Genomic DNA, 16975 nt, shown 5'->3' on the forward strand with positions numbered 1-16975 from the left:
CACCTCACACGAGTCCTCGGACGACCACCAAGATGGCGTCGAGTAAATATGGGGCCCCCGTTAAGACAAGGGAAATTGGAAGTTGGCACAGAGGTACAGTCCTCTGTGCGCCCGCCCCTCACAAGTAAGGGGGGGAGTTCTGGTATTAGGGATCTGACACCGGTTACGACCTTGCCGTTGGCCCGTAATGTTAGGATGTACAATTTGAATTTTGAGAAATGCATTTACAGGATGTTTTAGAAATCGGCTAGGAGAACCTTTGTATTAGAGATATGTTAAGGTTAGCCAATAAACATCGTAATGTGTAAATGAAATTGTACATGATATGAAACTGTTATTTTAATGTTTTTAATTTTGTTTCATATTTTTAATAAATACGGCCGGGAGGGTAACTCCCTCCCGCCTTCCAAAAGCTCAAGAACTGTTTCCGTTTTCCCATTCTTGGGGATTGTGTTGGGAGGGGGTGACGGGTATCCCGGCCATATGGAAAGGGGCGACCACTCGGTCCCCCCGAACGTATGGTGGGGTGCCCCGATCCCCCCGGGAAACCATTTTGGGTGGGAGGCGTGTCTCGGCTGGTATGCCCGAAGTGGCGTAGCCGGGCCGCGCCTTTTCCCGTCCAAGAGGGGTTGTCCTAGACACCTACACCGTTGGACACGCCCCGTGGGCGGTTGGAGGAGGGTCCACGCCCCCCCGAGGAAGAATAAAAGGAGCAACAATCCAAGAAAGCATCCTCTTGTTCCTGTGCTTGGAAGCTGCACCCCCTCGTTGCACGTGTGAGCCCGAGACGGAACAAGGAGCCAATTTTGACCCACCCACCAGCCCCTGATGGCAGCGATTTGTATTGCAATAAAGTTGATTAACGAGGATATTATCTCTTTTCAGGTTGTTTCAAATAAAGTTGGATTGTTTTTTTTTTTTTGATGTGACAATAAAATGGTTATTCTGTTTAGGCGAAATATTGCAGCTGAATTGAAAGAGCAGTAATGGCATAGTTAGAAGTTGATGCTAAAATGTCCATTGTAACTGTTTATTCCGTCCTCATTAGGTTAAAAAACTGTCGTATTTATTTTTGGTCGGGCGGTAAGGTCATGATCGGTGAGCAGTAATTGGAAGATCTCAAGAGGTGGGGCGCCACCCATTATGGATGGGAGCGCCCGGGGGAGGCGGCCATTGGCCCCTCACACGGGGAGGCGGTACCCTCTAAGGATGGGGCCGCCGAAAGGAAAGGCGGTCAAGGCCCCTCCCTGGGGAGGAGGGGCTACGGGCCCCTCCTGGGAATTTCCCGGGGCCAGGACATCCGCGACGGCGGATGTGGTAAGCAGTGTGGGGTGGGAGAGGGGTCTACGCTACCTTCTAGACACCTCACACGAGTCCTCGGACGACCACCAAGATGGCGTTGAGTAAATATGGGGCCCCGTTAAGACAAGGGAAATTGGAAGTTGGCACAGAGGTACAGTCCTCTGTGCGCCCGCCCCTCACAAGTAAGGGGGGGAGTTCTGGTATTAGGGATCTGACACCGGTTACGACCTTGCCGTTGGCCCGTAATGTTAGGATGTACAATTTGAATTTTGAGAAATGCATTTACAGGATGTTTTAGAAATCGGCTAGGAGAACCTTTGTATTAGAGATATGTTAAGGTTAGCCAATAAACATCGTAATGTGTAAATGAAATTGTACATGATATGAAACTGTTATTTTAATGTTTTAAATTTTGTTTCATATTTTTAATAAATACGGCCGGGAGGGTAACTCCCTCCCGCCTTCCAAAAGCTCAAGAACTGTTTCCGTTTTCCCATTCTTAGGGATTGTGTTGGGAGGGGGTGACGGGTATCCCGGCCATATAATAGGGGAGCTAATAAGCATCCTGTTTCAGCCCATTCTTCGTGGGGAAAGGTTTGGTTAGGCCTTTCTCTCCCCCCATTTGGACTCTACACAATGTTGATGTATGAAGGGAGATTATTATTGCTAAAAGATCTATAGGAATCTCCAAATTCGCCAGTTTTCTCCATAGAGTCAATCTATCTACACTATCGAAAGCATTTGAAAAATCAATAAAAACACAATATAACGATGAGCATTTAACGTGACATATTTGTCGAGTACTGTTTGGAACACAGCGATGTTATCCAATGTTGAATGCTTTGGACAAAACCCAGCCTGAGACATAGGGATCACTTTTCTCGAAAACGTCCAGTCTTTTAAGTGTTCCAAAACGCAAGCTGCAAAGATCTTGCCGGTGGCGTCGAGAAGAGCTATTTGGCTGTAGTTTGCTGGATTCGTTCTTGAGCCTTTTTCAAGGAAAGGGACCACCACACTGCCCGCCGAAATTCTGGTATTTCCCCACTTTTCAGGCAACGTTGGAAGAGTGGGGCTAAGAATTTACTCCAGTTGTCTGCGTCTTTTTGTACAACTTTAATTGGGAACTTGTCTGGTCCAATTGCTGCAGATTACCTGGCAGAGGATATAAGAGTTGAAATTTGTGAGGCTGAAACTTTCATTGGTTCCTGGTCGCATTGGCTCTTCGGCGCTTGATACTGTGTGGGGAAGATCAGATGCTGATCATTAGGTTTCTAAAGCCTTAGAATAGAGTTTTCCCAGTCAGATGATGATACTGGTGTGACTTGAGCAGATTTTCGTATCCCCATTTGTGCAGAGATTATGTTCCAAAATGTTTTATTATTTCTTTGTTTTACTGCAAATTGGATGTCGACCCAGTCACGATCTCTTAAGGCTTGCCTTTCTCGCTCCTTTTTCCGTTGGTGGAGTTTTTTCAGTTTCCTTATTTCTCTTTGTCTTACCACACAGAAAGAATGAAATTGATTTCTAGTCAATATATTTAGTAGTTGTCGAGAATTATTATCAGCTTTATTTCCTTTTTGAAATATTTTAAAGTTTTCATGCCTTGCTGTGTTTCCTTTGAGAGAGGGAACTACAGACTGTATAGTAGCTTCAAATCTATTTATAGGATTGCCTACTCTATCCACGGATGTTAGCAGAACTTGGGAGATTTTATGGTTTATTTTACTGATTGTTTTTGAATTCCAGTGAATCCTTCCAGTTTTGTGATTTATGATGGCCCGTCCTTCCAAAGAGCGAAGAGACCACAAAGACCCTCCTGGATTTCTGTTTTAACAAAAAGTCCTGGAAGGTCTTTCATGGGCAGAAGTTCCATAGTCTCTTTAAGCTCTTGGGACACTGTTAAGTCTTGGACTTTCGAGGGGTCCGACAATTGAGCACTTTGGTGAGCTACAACCTTGAGTAGAGGGGGATTGGAGACTAAGCTCTCTATTCTTACTACAACTTTATCTTTATCTGTAGTTACAGGTTGCTCCAGCTGGTTCTCCTGAGGACATTTTTTAGGGTTAGTTGTAGTTGTACATATAGTTGTAGGGGAAAAAAAGTTTGTTATTACTGATTTCTCTGTCGGTTCTACGTATTGAGACATTATACGGATGCCCTGTAATTGAGTAATGCTCGTGCTGTGCCCAGTTTTTTCATATGAACAGTGGGGGACCGCAACCTTTTATAGACCATACTACTTGGAATTTTTGTTTATTTAAAGGGTTTTGTATGTTACATATATTTGATTAGTACTGAAAGATTCTTCTATAACGAAAATTGCAGGGAATGTTCTAACTTTCTGATCACCACACAGAGAACTTATGTTCAGGCTTACGTTTAAGCTATTTAAAATGAGAAGGTATGGCTCAAGCTTTTTATGGTTGTACCGAAAACTTTGTGAGGCCTATGATACATTGATTTATCAAAAGAAATATATTTAGATTAATAAAAGAGTCCTCTTACTACCAGTGCACACCAGAACACCGTGGTCGCCAAGTGAAGACCAGATTTAAACATGGCTTAGATTTCCGCCTCCTGTTGTAACATGAGAGAGGATAGATGGAGGGAAAGCAGGTTAAACCTTCTCCTGTAATATTTCTATGGCGTTGATGTATTCTTACTAAGGCAATGACCCAGAGGTCCGAAGGTTTGAAGGTTCAGAGGGCTTGGAGAATATCGTAGAGAGCACCGCAGCCCGCACCCGGCCGGGCCGCATCAGTTTCCGCAATGACTCCCGGCTGCCCTCTGCAACTACAGATGCGCTATCACGCCCAGACACCAACAACCGTAATTCTTGCTACCCCTATTCCTTGCCACCTCACCCACCTACTTGCTGCTTTCGGGCAACCTTAGATGCTTTTCGGACAATTTTCGAGTATCCTGTGGGCGGCTCCGAGCAGCTCTCCGGGCTCGAATCTCACACCTCCCATTTGATCGTGACCACAACCAGGGATGCAGGTTTGCTGTCCTGGGCTGTCCTCGCCGGACCTAGTCTGATTAGCGGGGGGCTTGGTCTTAAAGAAATATCAGTAGGTTCAGAGCGGTTTTCAGCCGGTTTCAGCAAAGAACTCAGATGCCGGCAACCGGCAGCTCACAGCGGCCGCTCACAGTGATGGCCACAACAAAATCACGGAGTGTAGTGGCTAGATAGCACAGCATCAATTACCAGGACAATCTCCGTTTCTAATCGGTTTGAAACAGCAGGGGCACAGATGAATGTTCTTCTAGACCCCATGTGAGATGCCCCCATACCCCTCATGATATTGTTACTGAGAATAGGGCTGAGAGGTTGCATCCCTATCCATTCAACTAACAAGGGGGGGAGAACAAGATCCATCCCCTGGTGGGGAACAACTATCCCACAGAATGAACATGAATGAAATTAATTATTCCAGCCACTTGCCTCCAAGGGGATCTCATGGTTGCAGAATACATATTATAAATGTCCCTAAAATGTCATCAGTAATGCGAAAAAATTGAGAACAATCAACAAGGTTACCCATTGGATCAGACAGTAGAAACTGTTGGTCTATAATTAGATCTGACATCTGACATCTTAGCTACCAACCGACATTACTATAGTGAAGAATTTGACTATATTACTCTAGAACTAGCTGATGATGCTGTTGGGGCTGGTCTAGTGAACATGGACCAACACTCTTCTCCTCCTAATGGGTCAATAATTCAGTTCAATTTTAACTTAACTGAGACGAGATCAGCAGAGTCCCTTAGCGGTTTTGGGCCTAAACCTAATCTAGTGGAATCAGGGTGAGATGACAGTAGACAGCACAAGCCCATAGGAGAAAGGGATGTTGTTCGGGCATAATGGGAGGAGGGATTGCCCCCCGAAGCTAAGATAAACAGGTTGACCAAAGTGGATATCCACAATGAAGGTGCTAATCAATCAACCGCGAGATCAGGGCTGAGAGGAGGCAATCCCTAGAACTGATCGAACCACCAATAGAAACCAACAGCAATTTTAAGATTCTGTCCTGGAATCTTGCAGGTCTTAAAACTCAACTGTGAAGAATGGGGACATTTTATAGGTGGTTTTGATATATGCATTTTTCAGGAGACCTGGCCAACATGTTAGACCCATTTGTGTTTGTTTGCACATTTTAGCATTGCAGCATCCCCTACTACAGTGGGTCAAGCTGCCTGGTGTCTCATTATCTGGATCAAAACATATCTAGATTGTACAGTCAAAAAGTATAACTTAAAATCTAAAGATCTCCTGGCTCTGAGACCCCTAACTGCTAAGGGAAAAGAGGCTATTCTCCTGGTAAATATATACAATAGAATTTCCACTCAGACCCAAAATTCACCTACCATTCTAGTCCTGGGTGAGTTCCTGGAAAGTTTTGAGTATGGTAGTTGTGTGTTTCTCGCTTGGTTCTTGAATGTCACATATGAACCCCTTGACATGCTGTCAATTCTCACAGAGGAAAAGGATGAGGTAGGAAGATCCCTTAGTTGACCCAGGTTAGTTTTGCCAGAAACATCAAAGTGGCTTTTTAGTTAATATCCCTCGCTTCAAAATATCCCCTAAGAGTCTGTAACTGACGTACTAGTTCCGGTAGAGATCTGAGTCATACCTTCAAAAGGGTAAACTGCCAAAAAAGGATCAATTATTTCCTGATGGATACAATATATTTACATTTTCTTATTGACATGTGTGTCATAGAAACGATTAGATAGTATTCATAACAATTTGGCATTAAAACTGGAGCATATTTTCAATCCACCACGGGCACCAACAGTGGGAAATAACCCTAATCCTATAGTGCTAAGTAACAACAGGAGAAAAGTCAAGTAGTCGATGACTTAGGGCTACGCAGCGGCTTTAGCACAAATTTATACTACTGTACTGCAATCGCCACGTGACTTACTTCAAATAGTATGTCGATATAGCCCACACCATAATCAGGTTGTTTGGTAGTTTCAGGGGAAATCAAAACATTCTTCTATAAAGAGAAAAGGGTTGAGTTTATTAGTAGTACCAAAGTGTAATGTTAAATGTTAAATGTCGTATACTTGTAAAGCGCACAGCTACCCCAGCAAAGGGGCGTCCCGGCGCTGGATACCGCTGGGGAACCCATCATGGCTTTCCCTGTGAGATGGTCCCTCCTGGGCATCTCCAAGGTGAAGACAAGCATCCCCGGCGCTGATGGGGCCGTTAGTAGAGATTAAGCAAGCTATTGCCCAGAGTTGCTGAGTGGGACCCATGGTTGGAGTAGGCACAGAGGCAAAAATTATCGAGTCCGCTGACCATGGCTCAAGACCCTGCCGCGTCGGGAATCGAACCCTGGTCCCGGGCCGACCTCTGCTTCCGGGTCTGCCGCCTCTAACCAGTGAGCCACACCACTCCACTCTAATGGTACAACAAACATTGTAAGGCTTTCAGAGCCGAGCTAATGGCTGCTGTAAACAAGGATTTGCAATGCAATAGGACTCGCATTTACGCAAGACCTATTGCATTGCATCAAGGACAAGGTTGTGGGGGAGACGGGGGCGAGAAGACAAGGACCAATTAGTGCTCACAGTCCAAATAGCATACCGTACTGTGTAACACTCAAAGTACAGGGGCCAGTATCCATGGGAGGGTACAAATGACGACATGACCATAATAATGAGGGACTAACAAACCTCATAATCAATCAGACAGCAGCATTTATGATAGACAATGGCACAAGCCAATTAAAAACATGGGGGAGTGGCCGGAGCTTCCACTCCATACTCCACTACTGCATGCCTCGCAAAGCGAGCAGCACATGCGCTCTGCCGCTATTGGCTTGACCTAAAAATAGTCATAGGAATCAAGTGGTTTACAATAGGAAACAAGCATTGGCATAGCCAATAGGTCTCACCTTTGGGACCTTATAAGTGCTTAGTTACACAGCACAATATCCTTGGTTCAACAACATCAACTGTTGCATGGCTAAATGCTCATACTATCCCTAAGGCGAGACCTATTGGTTATGCCAATACTTGTTTTCTTCTTGTCAGTTGCTTTGTTTATCTGCTGAATGGAGAGCTGCTGGTTTCCGGCACGCTATTACCGATATTCATATACACCTGGCTCAAGATTTATCCAGTATAGGAAGATAAAAAACAGTTGACTTGCAGCCTCGTTATTCTTGCAAAAAGTGTTCTGGAGCACGAGCCTCTGGTTTCTTTCAGGCATGGGTATAGTCCTTGAATGGAAATATGCTTTCGAGCCTTTGTGCCAAAATCTTTGAAAATTGGAGTTTAAGCTGGATTATTTGCGTACATAGCACCAGGTCCCGTTCACTGATTATCAGAAGAAAACTACTTACCTTCTGATCGCAAGACGTTTTCCACATGAGTCTAACATTTGACGAAGTCTAGACACGGGGACAGACGCAGCGACGACACAGTATGCAATAGAAAAGACAGACGCACGTACAAAGATATAGAAGATCCCTGTCGCCCAACACTCTTCCCTCCCCCCAAATCTATAATGGCGCACGGGGAACCCAAGTGCAGCGACAGGAAACACCCAAAGCCTATGCTTGAGAACGTACGGACGCTAGGACAGTAAATGCATTGAGTAGGGGATAAGCAGAGGTGGGTGAGCCACTGAAGGCTCGAGCCAGATGCCTGGACCCACAATGCACGGGGTCAAACTCAATTGAGCACACACGTGACGAGTGTCGTGCCTCGTTGGACATGCTGCAAAAAGGCACTGAGTCTCGGCTGTTTCCTCGCATACATTGCCATCAATTGCCCTGGTGTGTGTGGGAGCGTGCAGGGAGGGGAAAGGGTTTCTGTGGCCAAGCAAGGGAGTGGGGAGAGCTTGATGGGGGTCTGTTACAGGCACAAGCGCTGGCTGTCCAAAAGTGAATGCCATCTGTTTCCAATCAACACGACCGCGAGTCAGGAAAATGTAAACAACCGCTGGCGCGATAATTGGAAAACAGATGGTTCCGCTGCTCGCTTCCGGGACACATAAGCTATGGGAGGGGACATTTAAAGATAAGGCGGGACATACCCGGGCCTTTGGTAATTTGCATGCTTTCTTTTGTGGAAGCCTTACGTAAATGGGCAATCAAATGTGTGGCCGGGAAAAAAAAAACATGAGGAAAAGATTTGTGGGATGGAAGTCCTTACTATAAGCCTCACAGTGCAGCGCTTGTGCGATGGCTCAGGCGAGACCTACAAATTTAAAGCAGCTCACAAAAATGGCTAAAAGAAATTGGGAAGAGGCCCTTTGGAGATATCTTCTCTGTGCTGCAAACTTGGATAGTAAGCAGTTCTGGCACATGATAGCTAAGGGATCCAAAAACGAAATAATGGTAGAAATGCATCACATCCAACCACAAGTGTTGGTAAATCACTTTTGCACACTTTACACGAGTCAGTCTCACACCCAGTTAGGGGAAAATGGCAGATAGTGGTCTGGGAAATTTGGGGACATGAACATTGTTGATCCGGTTCTTTTTAGTTTAGATGAAACTAGGATGGCCCTCATCACATTACAGAGGAAAAATCCCTTTGCCTTGATAACATTTCAGGTGCCCTTTACCTCTCAGTACCATTAAGCAGGAGCTTTATTCCTAATCGAAGCTTTAATGTAATTGTAAAGTTGGCAGAGGTACCTGATTCTTGGTTAGGTGCTGAGGTGGTATCCTTCAAACTATAAGCCGATAAGCCTTATTGGTACTACACAGAAGTTGTTTTTGCAATTGCTAGAGAGATTGCAAGTCTGGATTCAAGAGAAAAACAAACTATCACAATTGCAAGCTGGGTCTAAAGAAAACACGACCAAAGTTTTAGGTTTCTCTTAATTAAAAAGTATGTGTCTATTAAAAGAGAACATATATACGTAGAATTCATTGACCTACATGCAGCTGTTGACCTCATCCCTAAAGGGAAAATGTGGATAGCCCTAGAGCAAATGGGGGTTCCGCAAAACCTAATGCATATTATAATAAGGGTCCATACTAACAACTCCGCCCTAATAAGATAAAGCCAAAAAGGTGAACTGACCCAACGCATTAGGGTGGACAGGGGAGAACGCCAAAGATGCATTTTAGCGCCAATCCTGTTCACCCTATACATTAATAGAATGATCGATTAATTTACTGATTGGGTGATCTCCCATGATTGCTGGACAGAAGATATCATCACTGCTAGTCGCTGACGATACCTTATTAATCTCAAAATCCCACATGGGGTTACAGATTTTACTGAATCTGATTTTACTGTCCTGGGAGCAATTTAGGTGAGAAGTAAATGTGGCTTAAACTAAATTCATGATCTTTAACCCTTATAGGCCCTTCAAAGGCAAGATTAAATTGGGCAACATATATTTGGAGCAAGTTAAACAATTAGATTATATGGGGGTCAAGCTCACTAACACTCTATCATGATCCCCACAGATAGCCAAGTGTCAGGTGTTACAACATGTGAGCTTTGATATATCCAAAAAGCTGAAGATTTCAAATGTTAGGTTTGTACTACTGGTAATTGAAATCTACTGGGTAAAAGGTGTTGCAGCACCCCTGTATGTTGCTGAACTATGTGGTTTGAATATCACACGGTGTATTGAAAGAACAGAGAACAGTTTTATTAGAGATGTGCTTGCACTACTCCATAATGCACCCATAACCTCTAATCACCTGTATCTCGGCCTGAAAAATATAGCTCATGTGGCTACATTCTGATGGATACATCTGCCAGTGGATTCCTCACCTTGTGAATATCCCCTTGCCTCAGCAACATTCGGAAATTCTTTTGTAGCTTCGCGCCGACGTGGACGACGTCATAGAGGCACGGCATCACATGCAGCTCTGCTGACGTCACCGACTCCACAATAGGCCCACGTTGGTGTGATGACATCAGTTCCCTTGTTTCTGCGTCGTCGACGCTAGCGGTTTTCGGGGGATCCTATGTAGCGTCGATAGTAACTTTGTTACTATTGTGAATTTCTGAGTTCTTTCTAGTGTTCTGACTCCTTTCGTGATGTCGACCAAGAAGACTGGTTTTAAGCCGTGCGGCGAATGCGGGTAGATGATGTTCATCACTGACCCGCATGATGACTGTATATGGTGCCTTATGTTGGATCACGACGTCCAAGGGTGTCATTCCTGTAGGAAGATGACTCCGGAGGCCCTTCGAGAACGTGAGGCGCAGCTCCTGGTTGCAAAATTGAAAGGTAAAGAGGCCAAGGCGAGTTCGAGGTCGAGGTCGGCTTCAAAGTCGTCATCGGGACATGCTTCCAGATCTACGAAGAAGAAACATAAGAAGAGGAAGCATGGGTCAAGGCGCCATTCAGGAAAGGAGTCGGATTCAAGAGCGAAGTCGCCTAGTAGACGGCATCGAAAGGGTATGGTGTCTCCATCTCCAGCGCGGGATCCGGAAGGTGAGGCTTTGCCCTTGGATTCGCCGAAGCATTCACCGGCTCAGACGTCGAATCCTTCTCCGGCTCCTTCCCAGTCTCCAGTTCAGGAGGAGGAAGAGGTTCCTCAGGGCTCAACGACTCCTGCTCACCAGCCCGAGGAACAAGAAGAGTCGACTCCGGTGCAGCCTCCTCGAGAACAGGTGGTCGGTTTGTATCCTCCTTTTCCGGGTCCAAGTCAAGACCCTTCGCAGTTCTTAAATGCCATGTATGGTGTTTATGCAAGAGCCATGTACCCCTCTGGAGCACCGGCTGGTCCCATGGGTCCGTTGGCATACAATTTGGGAGTTCCCCAAGCTTATGCTCTGGCACCGTTTATGCCGGCGCCGACACCGCCATGGCATTTCTCGGCTCCGGCGAAGTCATCGACGCCGCTTCCTGCGTCACCGGCTCCAGTCCGACCTCGAGATCTTCGGTATAGTCTTCCAACTTGGAGTTCGACGCCGGCTCCAGCGCCGTCTTCGACGCCGACCCCGGCTGCTTCGGAATCGATTCCGGATCCGACGACGTTACTTCGAAAGGAGAGGTCGAGGCGTGAAGCCCAGCACCCTTTGGAGGAGTAGAGGTATATCGAAGCTGATTTTGAAGAGGGTGAGCTCCAAGAGTCGGATGACTATTTTGATGATTTAAGGGAGGCAAGTGGACTAGAACTGTCCCCTGATTGGGATTTAACATTCGTGTCGGATGCTCCTTCTAAAGATGTGGCCCCCTACCATGTGGTTATCAAGAAAGCAGCAGATCTGCTGAATTTGCCCACTGCGGAGTATAAATCAAGCATTTTAACTGAAGTCCTCCATTCGTTCTCATCTGTGGTGGAACCTATGCTTCCTTTTACTGAAGCTTTAACAGATCCTATCCTGGAGTAGGCCTCTTACGGCTCCTGCAGTTTCTAAGGCCGTCGCTAGGCGTTCTAGAGTGGCTCCTGGGGATCCAGACTTTTTTTCCCCTCATTCTTTGCCAGAGAGCTTAGTGGTTCAGGCGGCCTGTTCTAAAAGATCTGCAGGTGCTTTTCCCCAGGTACCTGGTGATAAGGATTCAAAGAAGCAGGACCAATCTGCTAAGAAAGTTTTTTCCTCAGCAAGTATGGGCCCCAAATCTACGAATGCCACTTGTCTCCTGGGTCGCTATTTCCACGCCTTAATGGATACTGTAAAACAATTGACCCCTAAACTTCCTGAAGAGGACAGACATTTGATGAGGTGCTTGCTGACACCCAGGCTGCTGCTCGGCAGGTCATTCAGAGCGGAATGGACACAGCGGATTGAGTGGCTAGGGTCATGGGATCTTCAATCGCCACCAGAAGGGCTGCCTGGTTAAAGACTTCCGAGTTCTCTACAGATGTTCAGGCTGCTTTAATGGATTTGCCCTTTGATGGCTTAGGCCTTTTTGGTAAAAAGGCGGATGCTGCATTGGAGAGGTTCAAAGACAGCAGGGCAACAGCCAGGTCTTTGGGTTTGCAGACTAGAGGGTCTGTGAGCAAAAGGTATTGGGGCTTTGGAAGATCTTCTTTTCATCCCTACAAGCAACAGCAGCAGCAGCAGCAACAACAAAATCTGTTGTATAAATCCTACAGAAGCAGACAAAGAGCTTGTCCTCTGGGACGTCAGGCATCCTGCTCCTCCTCTTTCTCTTCCTCTACCCACCCCCCCCTACAACAGCAAAGCAGACCTAGATCCGCCATTCCGGATCATGCGGGTCCTGTGGGGTTCTTCCTCTTCCTCTACCCACCCCCCTCCTACAGCAGCAGACCAGCCCTAAATCCGCCATTCCGGATCATGCGGGTCCTTTGGGTTCTCAATCTCGTAGAGAATGGGTATGCTCTTCCCTTTCGGGAATTTCCCCCAAATTACCCTCCTTGCCAAGGGTTTTGCATGGAGGACAGCCTGCTGCTCCTGCAGGAGGAAGTCCTGGCACTGTTAAGAAAAGGTGCGATAGAGGTGGTTCCGGAGCAGGAAAGGGGTCAGGGATGGTACTCCCGGTATTTCCTGATCCCCAAGAAGGATGGCAGGCTTCGTCCAATCCTGGATCTCAGGATCTTGAACCTTTACCTGAAGCAGGAGAAGTTCAAGATGCTCACCGTTGCACAGGTTCTTCAAGTGCTGCTGCAAGAAGACCTGATGGTGTCGATCGACTTGCAGGAAGCATATTTCCACGTTACCATCCTGAAGTCGCACAGGAAGTATCTCCGTTTTACGGTGGGTTCGCAGCATTACCAGTTTGCGGTCCTTCCGTTTGGTCTTACTACTGCACCTCGAGTCTTCACCAAGGTGATGGCTGTGGTGGCGGCACATCTCAGAAAGTCAGGGATACCGGTATTCCTTTATTTGGACGATTGGCAGATCAAAGCGGAATCTCCAGAGAAGGTTCGCCATCATCTGCAGGTTACAACTCAGTTGTTGTACAGGTTGGGTTTTTCAATAAATGTACCCAAATCTCACCTGGTGCCCTCCCAGCGCAACCTGTTCATAGGTGCGGTACTGGATACAACTGTATGTTGGGCATTTCCTCCTCCTCACCGAATTTGCAACATACAGGAGATGATTCCTTTATTTCACAATGGAGCGGTCGTTCCAGTCCTGAAGGTCCTTCGTCTGCTCGATCTGATGGCTTCTTGCATTCTGTTGGCCGACCATGCACGCTGGCATATGAGGGCGCTCCAGTGGTGCCTCCGCAGGCAGTGGTATCAGCACAACAGAGATCTCAAGGAGTCAGTTAGGATCTCCAGAGAAGCTGCGGTGGATCTGTCTTGGTGGGGCGTGGAAGGCAATCTGTCTCAAGGAAAGCCTTTTCAACTGGCAGCGTCGGTGGCCACAATGATAACGGATGCATCCACCCTAGGGTGGGGTGCTCATCTGGGGGATCTGGAGGTCAAGGGTCTTTGGTCTCCAGAGGAAAGGTTGCTTCACATCAACCTTCTAGAGTTACAGGCGATATGTTTGGCACTCAAGGCCTTCCTCCCATCCCTTCACAGTCAGTCGGTGCAAGTCCTGACGGACAACACGACCGCAATGTGGTATGTCAACAAGCAGGGAGGAGTAGGGTCGCATTGCCTCTGCAGAGAGGCTCTGCGCCTATGGTCCTGGGTTCAGGGCCATCAGATTTGTCTGATGGCAAATTATTTGGCCGGAGTTCTGAACATGCGTGCAGACAGTCTCAGTCGGCAGTTGTCGGCCAACCACGAGTGGAAGCTTCACCCGGATGTGGTTCGTCACGTCTTTCGGATGTGGGGAACTCCTCCGGTGGACCTGTTAGCCACTCACAAGAATGCTCAATGCCCGTCGTTCTGCAGTCTCCGGTTTCCGATGCAAGGAGCACTGGGGGACGCGTTTCAGTTGAGTCGGGGCTCTCAACTCCTTTACGCGTTTCCTCCCATACCCTTGATTCCTCGGGTTCTGAGGAAGATTCGCCAAGACCGAGCTCAAGTTATATTGATCACCCCAGATTGGCCAAGAAGGGTGTGGTACACAGATCTTTTCCACCTCTCCTCGTTCCCTCCGCTTGGTCTCCCTCTCAGGGCAGACCTCCTCTCTCAGATGGAGGGGCAGGTTCTACATCCCCACCTCCAGACCTTACACCTTCATGCCTGGAGATTGAACGGGGCAATCCGAATTCATTTTCTCTCCCACATGATGTGGTGGATGTCATTTTATCGGCCAGGCGTGATCCCACTAAATCTATTTATTCTTATAGATGGACTAAGTTTGTTTCTTGGTGTGGAGAGAAGTCCATTGACCCTTTGAAGGCTAAATTGTCTGATATTCTAAAATTTGCACACTCTTTGGCGCAGCAGTGTTTTGCTGCTGTTACGGTCAAGGGTTATCTTTCAGCTTTGTCTGCTTTTCTCTGTATCAGCCATCCTTGTTTAAATCTCCTGTGGTCTTGAGATTTTTGAAGGGTCTCATGAATAAATTTCCTCCTACTCCCTTTACTGTGCCTCAATGGGACTTGAACCTTGTGCTTACTTTTTTAATGGGTTCACCTTTTGAACCTTTGCACAGGTGTCCCTTGAGACTGTTGTCTTTTAAAACGGTCTTCCTGATTGAGATTACCTCGGCAAGGAAGGTAAGTGAGCTTCAAGCTCATATTCACAAGGTGAGGAATCCACAGGCAGATACTGTATCCACCAGAAAAAGCGTTACCGAAGGTAAGTAACTTGTTCTTTAGGCCCTTGGCTTATTGGATAATAGTATGGACCAATGACTTCCCACTTTCCCTATGAGAATCAGTTGCTGACAATACTGCATGACATTCCTAAGGAAAAATATCTTGGTGTTAAGAAGTGGCTTTTTAGTCTTGGAATGCCTAAGTTATGGACCAAACCTGAAGCGAAACAGAAAATTCTTTAATTAGTCTAAAGAAGAGGTACTGGGACCATACAAACAATCAGTGTTATGCCACACTAATGCCGATGAGTTAACTGCCATATTTCTGGACTTTAAGGACAGAATGAACTGTGAGGATTTTCTAAATTGTGTAGAACCAACTGAGGCCAGATCCCTGTACTTAAAGTTCAGATGTGGCATTTTACCACAGAATGAGTCCCGTAGTAGGCAGTTGTAAAGTACCAGCTCCCCAACTTGTCCTTTTTGCTTGTCCAGTCCTGAATCCTTGGTAATTATTTATCTTTTTTTGTTGCAAATATATTGCCATTTGGAATCTGTCGCACCTTATCCTTGAGGCATTTAAAGGAGGCTGCCAGAATCCTAAAGAGGAATACCACGCACTGGTTAGTGTTCCCTGTGCCTCAACATTTGTTGTATGCCTTGTGGCTAAGATGCAAAAATAGTTCCCTAAACCCAAGGATTTTAAGTTGACCCCTTGGTTGGATAAATTATAATAATGATTTTCTTTCCTGTTTATAAGGGAACTTTCATGTATAGAGGGAGACTATTGACAAACGCTTGGTATTTTCTCCAAATGCCGATGCACTGTATAGATCCAGAGTAACATCAATGTGAGTCTTTTTTCTGTTGCTGATTATTTTCAACTACAACAATTCTAATTTACCAAACAGACAATCTATACCACATCGAACTATAACTGATCCATTAATAGGTGTCCTCCACACAAGTCTAGTTGTGGGTGAATCATGGCCCACATTAAATCCGTTAAAAGTTGTCCTTTAAGATGATAAATCATACAATACGATTAAAATGCTTTTGGGAACTACAAACTCTTTCACCCCCAGTTCAGATCGCTTTAGTTTATTGAGAGAATTATTTTATTTTATACACGTTAACGTGATTCCTAGCGTACAAACATGTTGTTTATTTTTTCAGGAAATCAGGGAGAAGAATCTTTTTTGCAAAACCTATGTTCAGGATTTGGTGAAAGAAGCTACAGATATAAGTACAAAAACCGAATCCCTCCAGAAACTGTGGCCACAGATGTTCATCGAACTTGTCAGAGATGCGGTGAAGGAAGTCCGCGACAAAGACTCCTACATGAAACTCTGCCTGCAAAAGATCATCGACCAGAAATAGCAGGGCCTTATAATGGTTTGTTAAGTTCTTCAATGAAGATCATGTGGGTTTTTTCCCAAAAATTTGAAGAGTATGAGACACATACGGATGACGTCCGAAGTTTAATTCAGTGACAGTTCAGGTTCCATTTTTTCACTCTAAACCTTACTTTTGGGCACAGTGCTGTAAACGTCACTGTACGAAAAAGCTCAAAAAGAACATTTTCCTTTTGGCTGTGGAACGGCCAAGGAATGGAAAGACTGCAAAATCTCGTTCCATAACCTCTAATTATTTGGTGCACCTGGATTAGCAATTCAGGTGATGATTTTACAATTTTTTTTGCGCCGGCCTTATTCTTTCCTAAGGCCCCTACATGCATAGTGGGCACAGTGGAAAAATAATTACGTTTTTATTTTTTCTTGCTATAGTCCAATAAATTACCATGTTTATACAACTCTGGCATGTCCTGATGATATAACGTTTTGGATTATTTACAAAAACGGAGTTGCACAAAATTGATGGGAACGTTGCAAAAGATAATAATAGATGTAAAAATATCCAGTTTCACATTCCTTCAATCCTACCAAGAAAGGAAAACACATGAAAATAGAGACTTAATAACGTTCCCAGAATGAAGCTGGCCTTGATAGCGGGTATTTTCATGCACCCCTGGAGATGGAAGAAAATGTGCACACTTATAATGTTTGCAGCATGTGATCTGTTCCTGTCTGTTTATTTGTACTTAGTA

The 16975-nt window shown here is 45.6% G+C and overlaps 1 protein-coding gene across 2 annotated transcripts in view; it reads left to right on the plus strand.

The window, feature by feature from the left end:
• LRRC49 (leucine rich repeat containing 49) overlaps positions 1-16395 on the plus strand; it is a 1183445-nt gene extending 1167050 nt beyond the window's left edge. For both annotated transcript variants that reach the window (XM_086959021.1, XM_086959022.1), the window contains one exon: positions 16045-16395. In XM_086959021.1, coding sequence (XP_086815147.1) covers positions 16045-16248 — 204 coding nt within the window. In that variant the 3' untranslated portion in view covers positions 16249-16395. The remainder of the gene's footprint in view (positions 1-16044) is intronic.
• Positions 16396-16975: the final 580 nt, after the last annotated feature.

Source organism: Lissotriton vulgaris, chromosome 2_1 (assembly GCF_964263255.1).
Source record: "Lissotriton vulgaris chromosome 2_1, aLisVul1.2, whole genome shotgun sequence".
NCBI lineage: Eukaryota > Metazoa > Chordata > Amphibia > Caudata > Salamandridae > Lissotriton > Lissotriton vulgaris.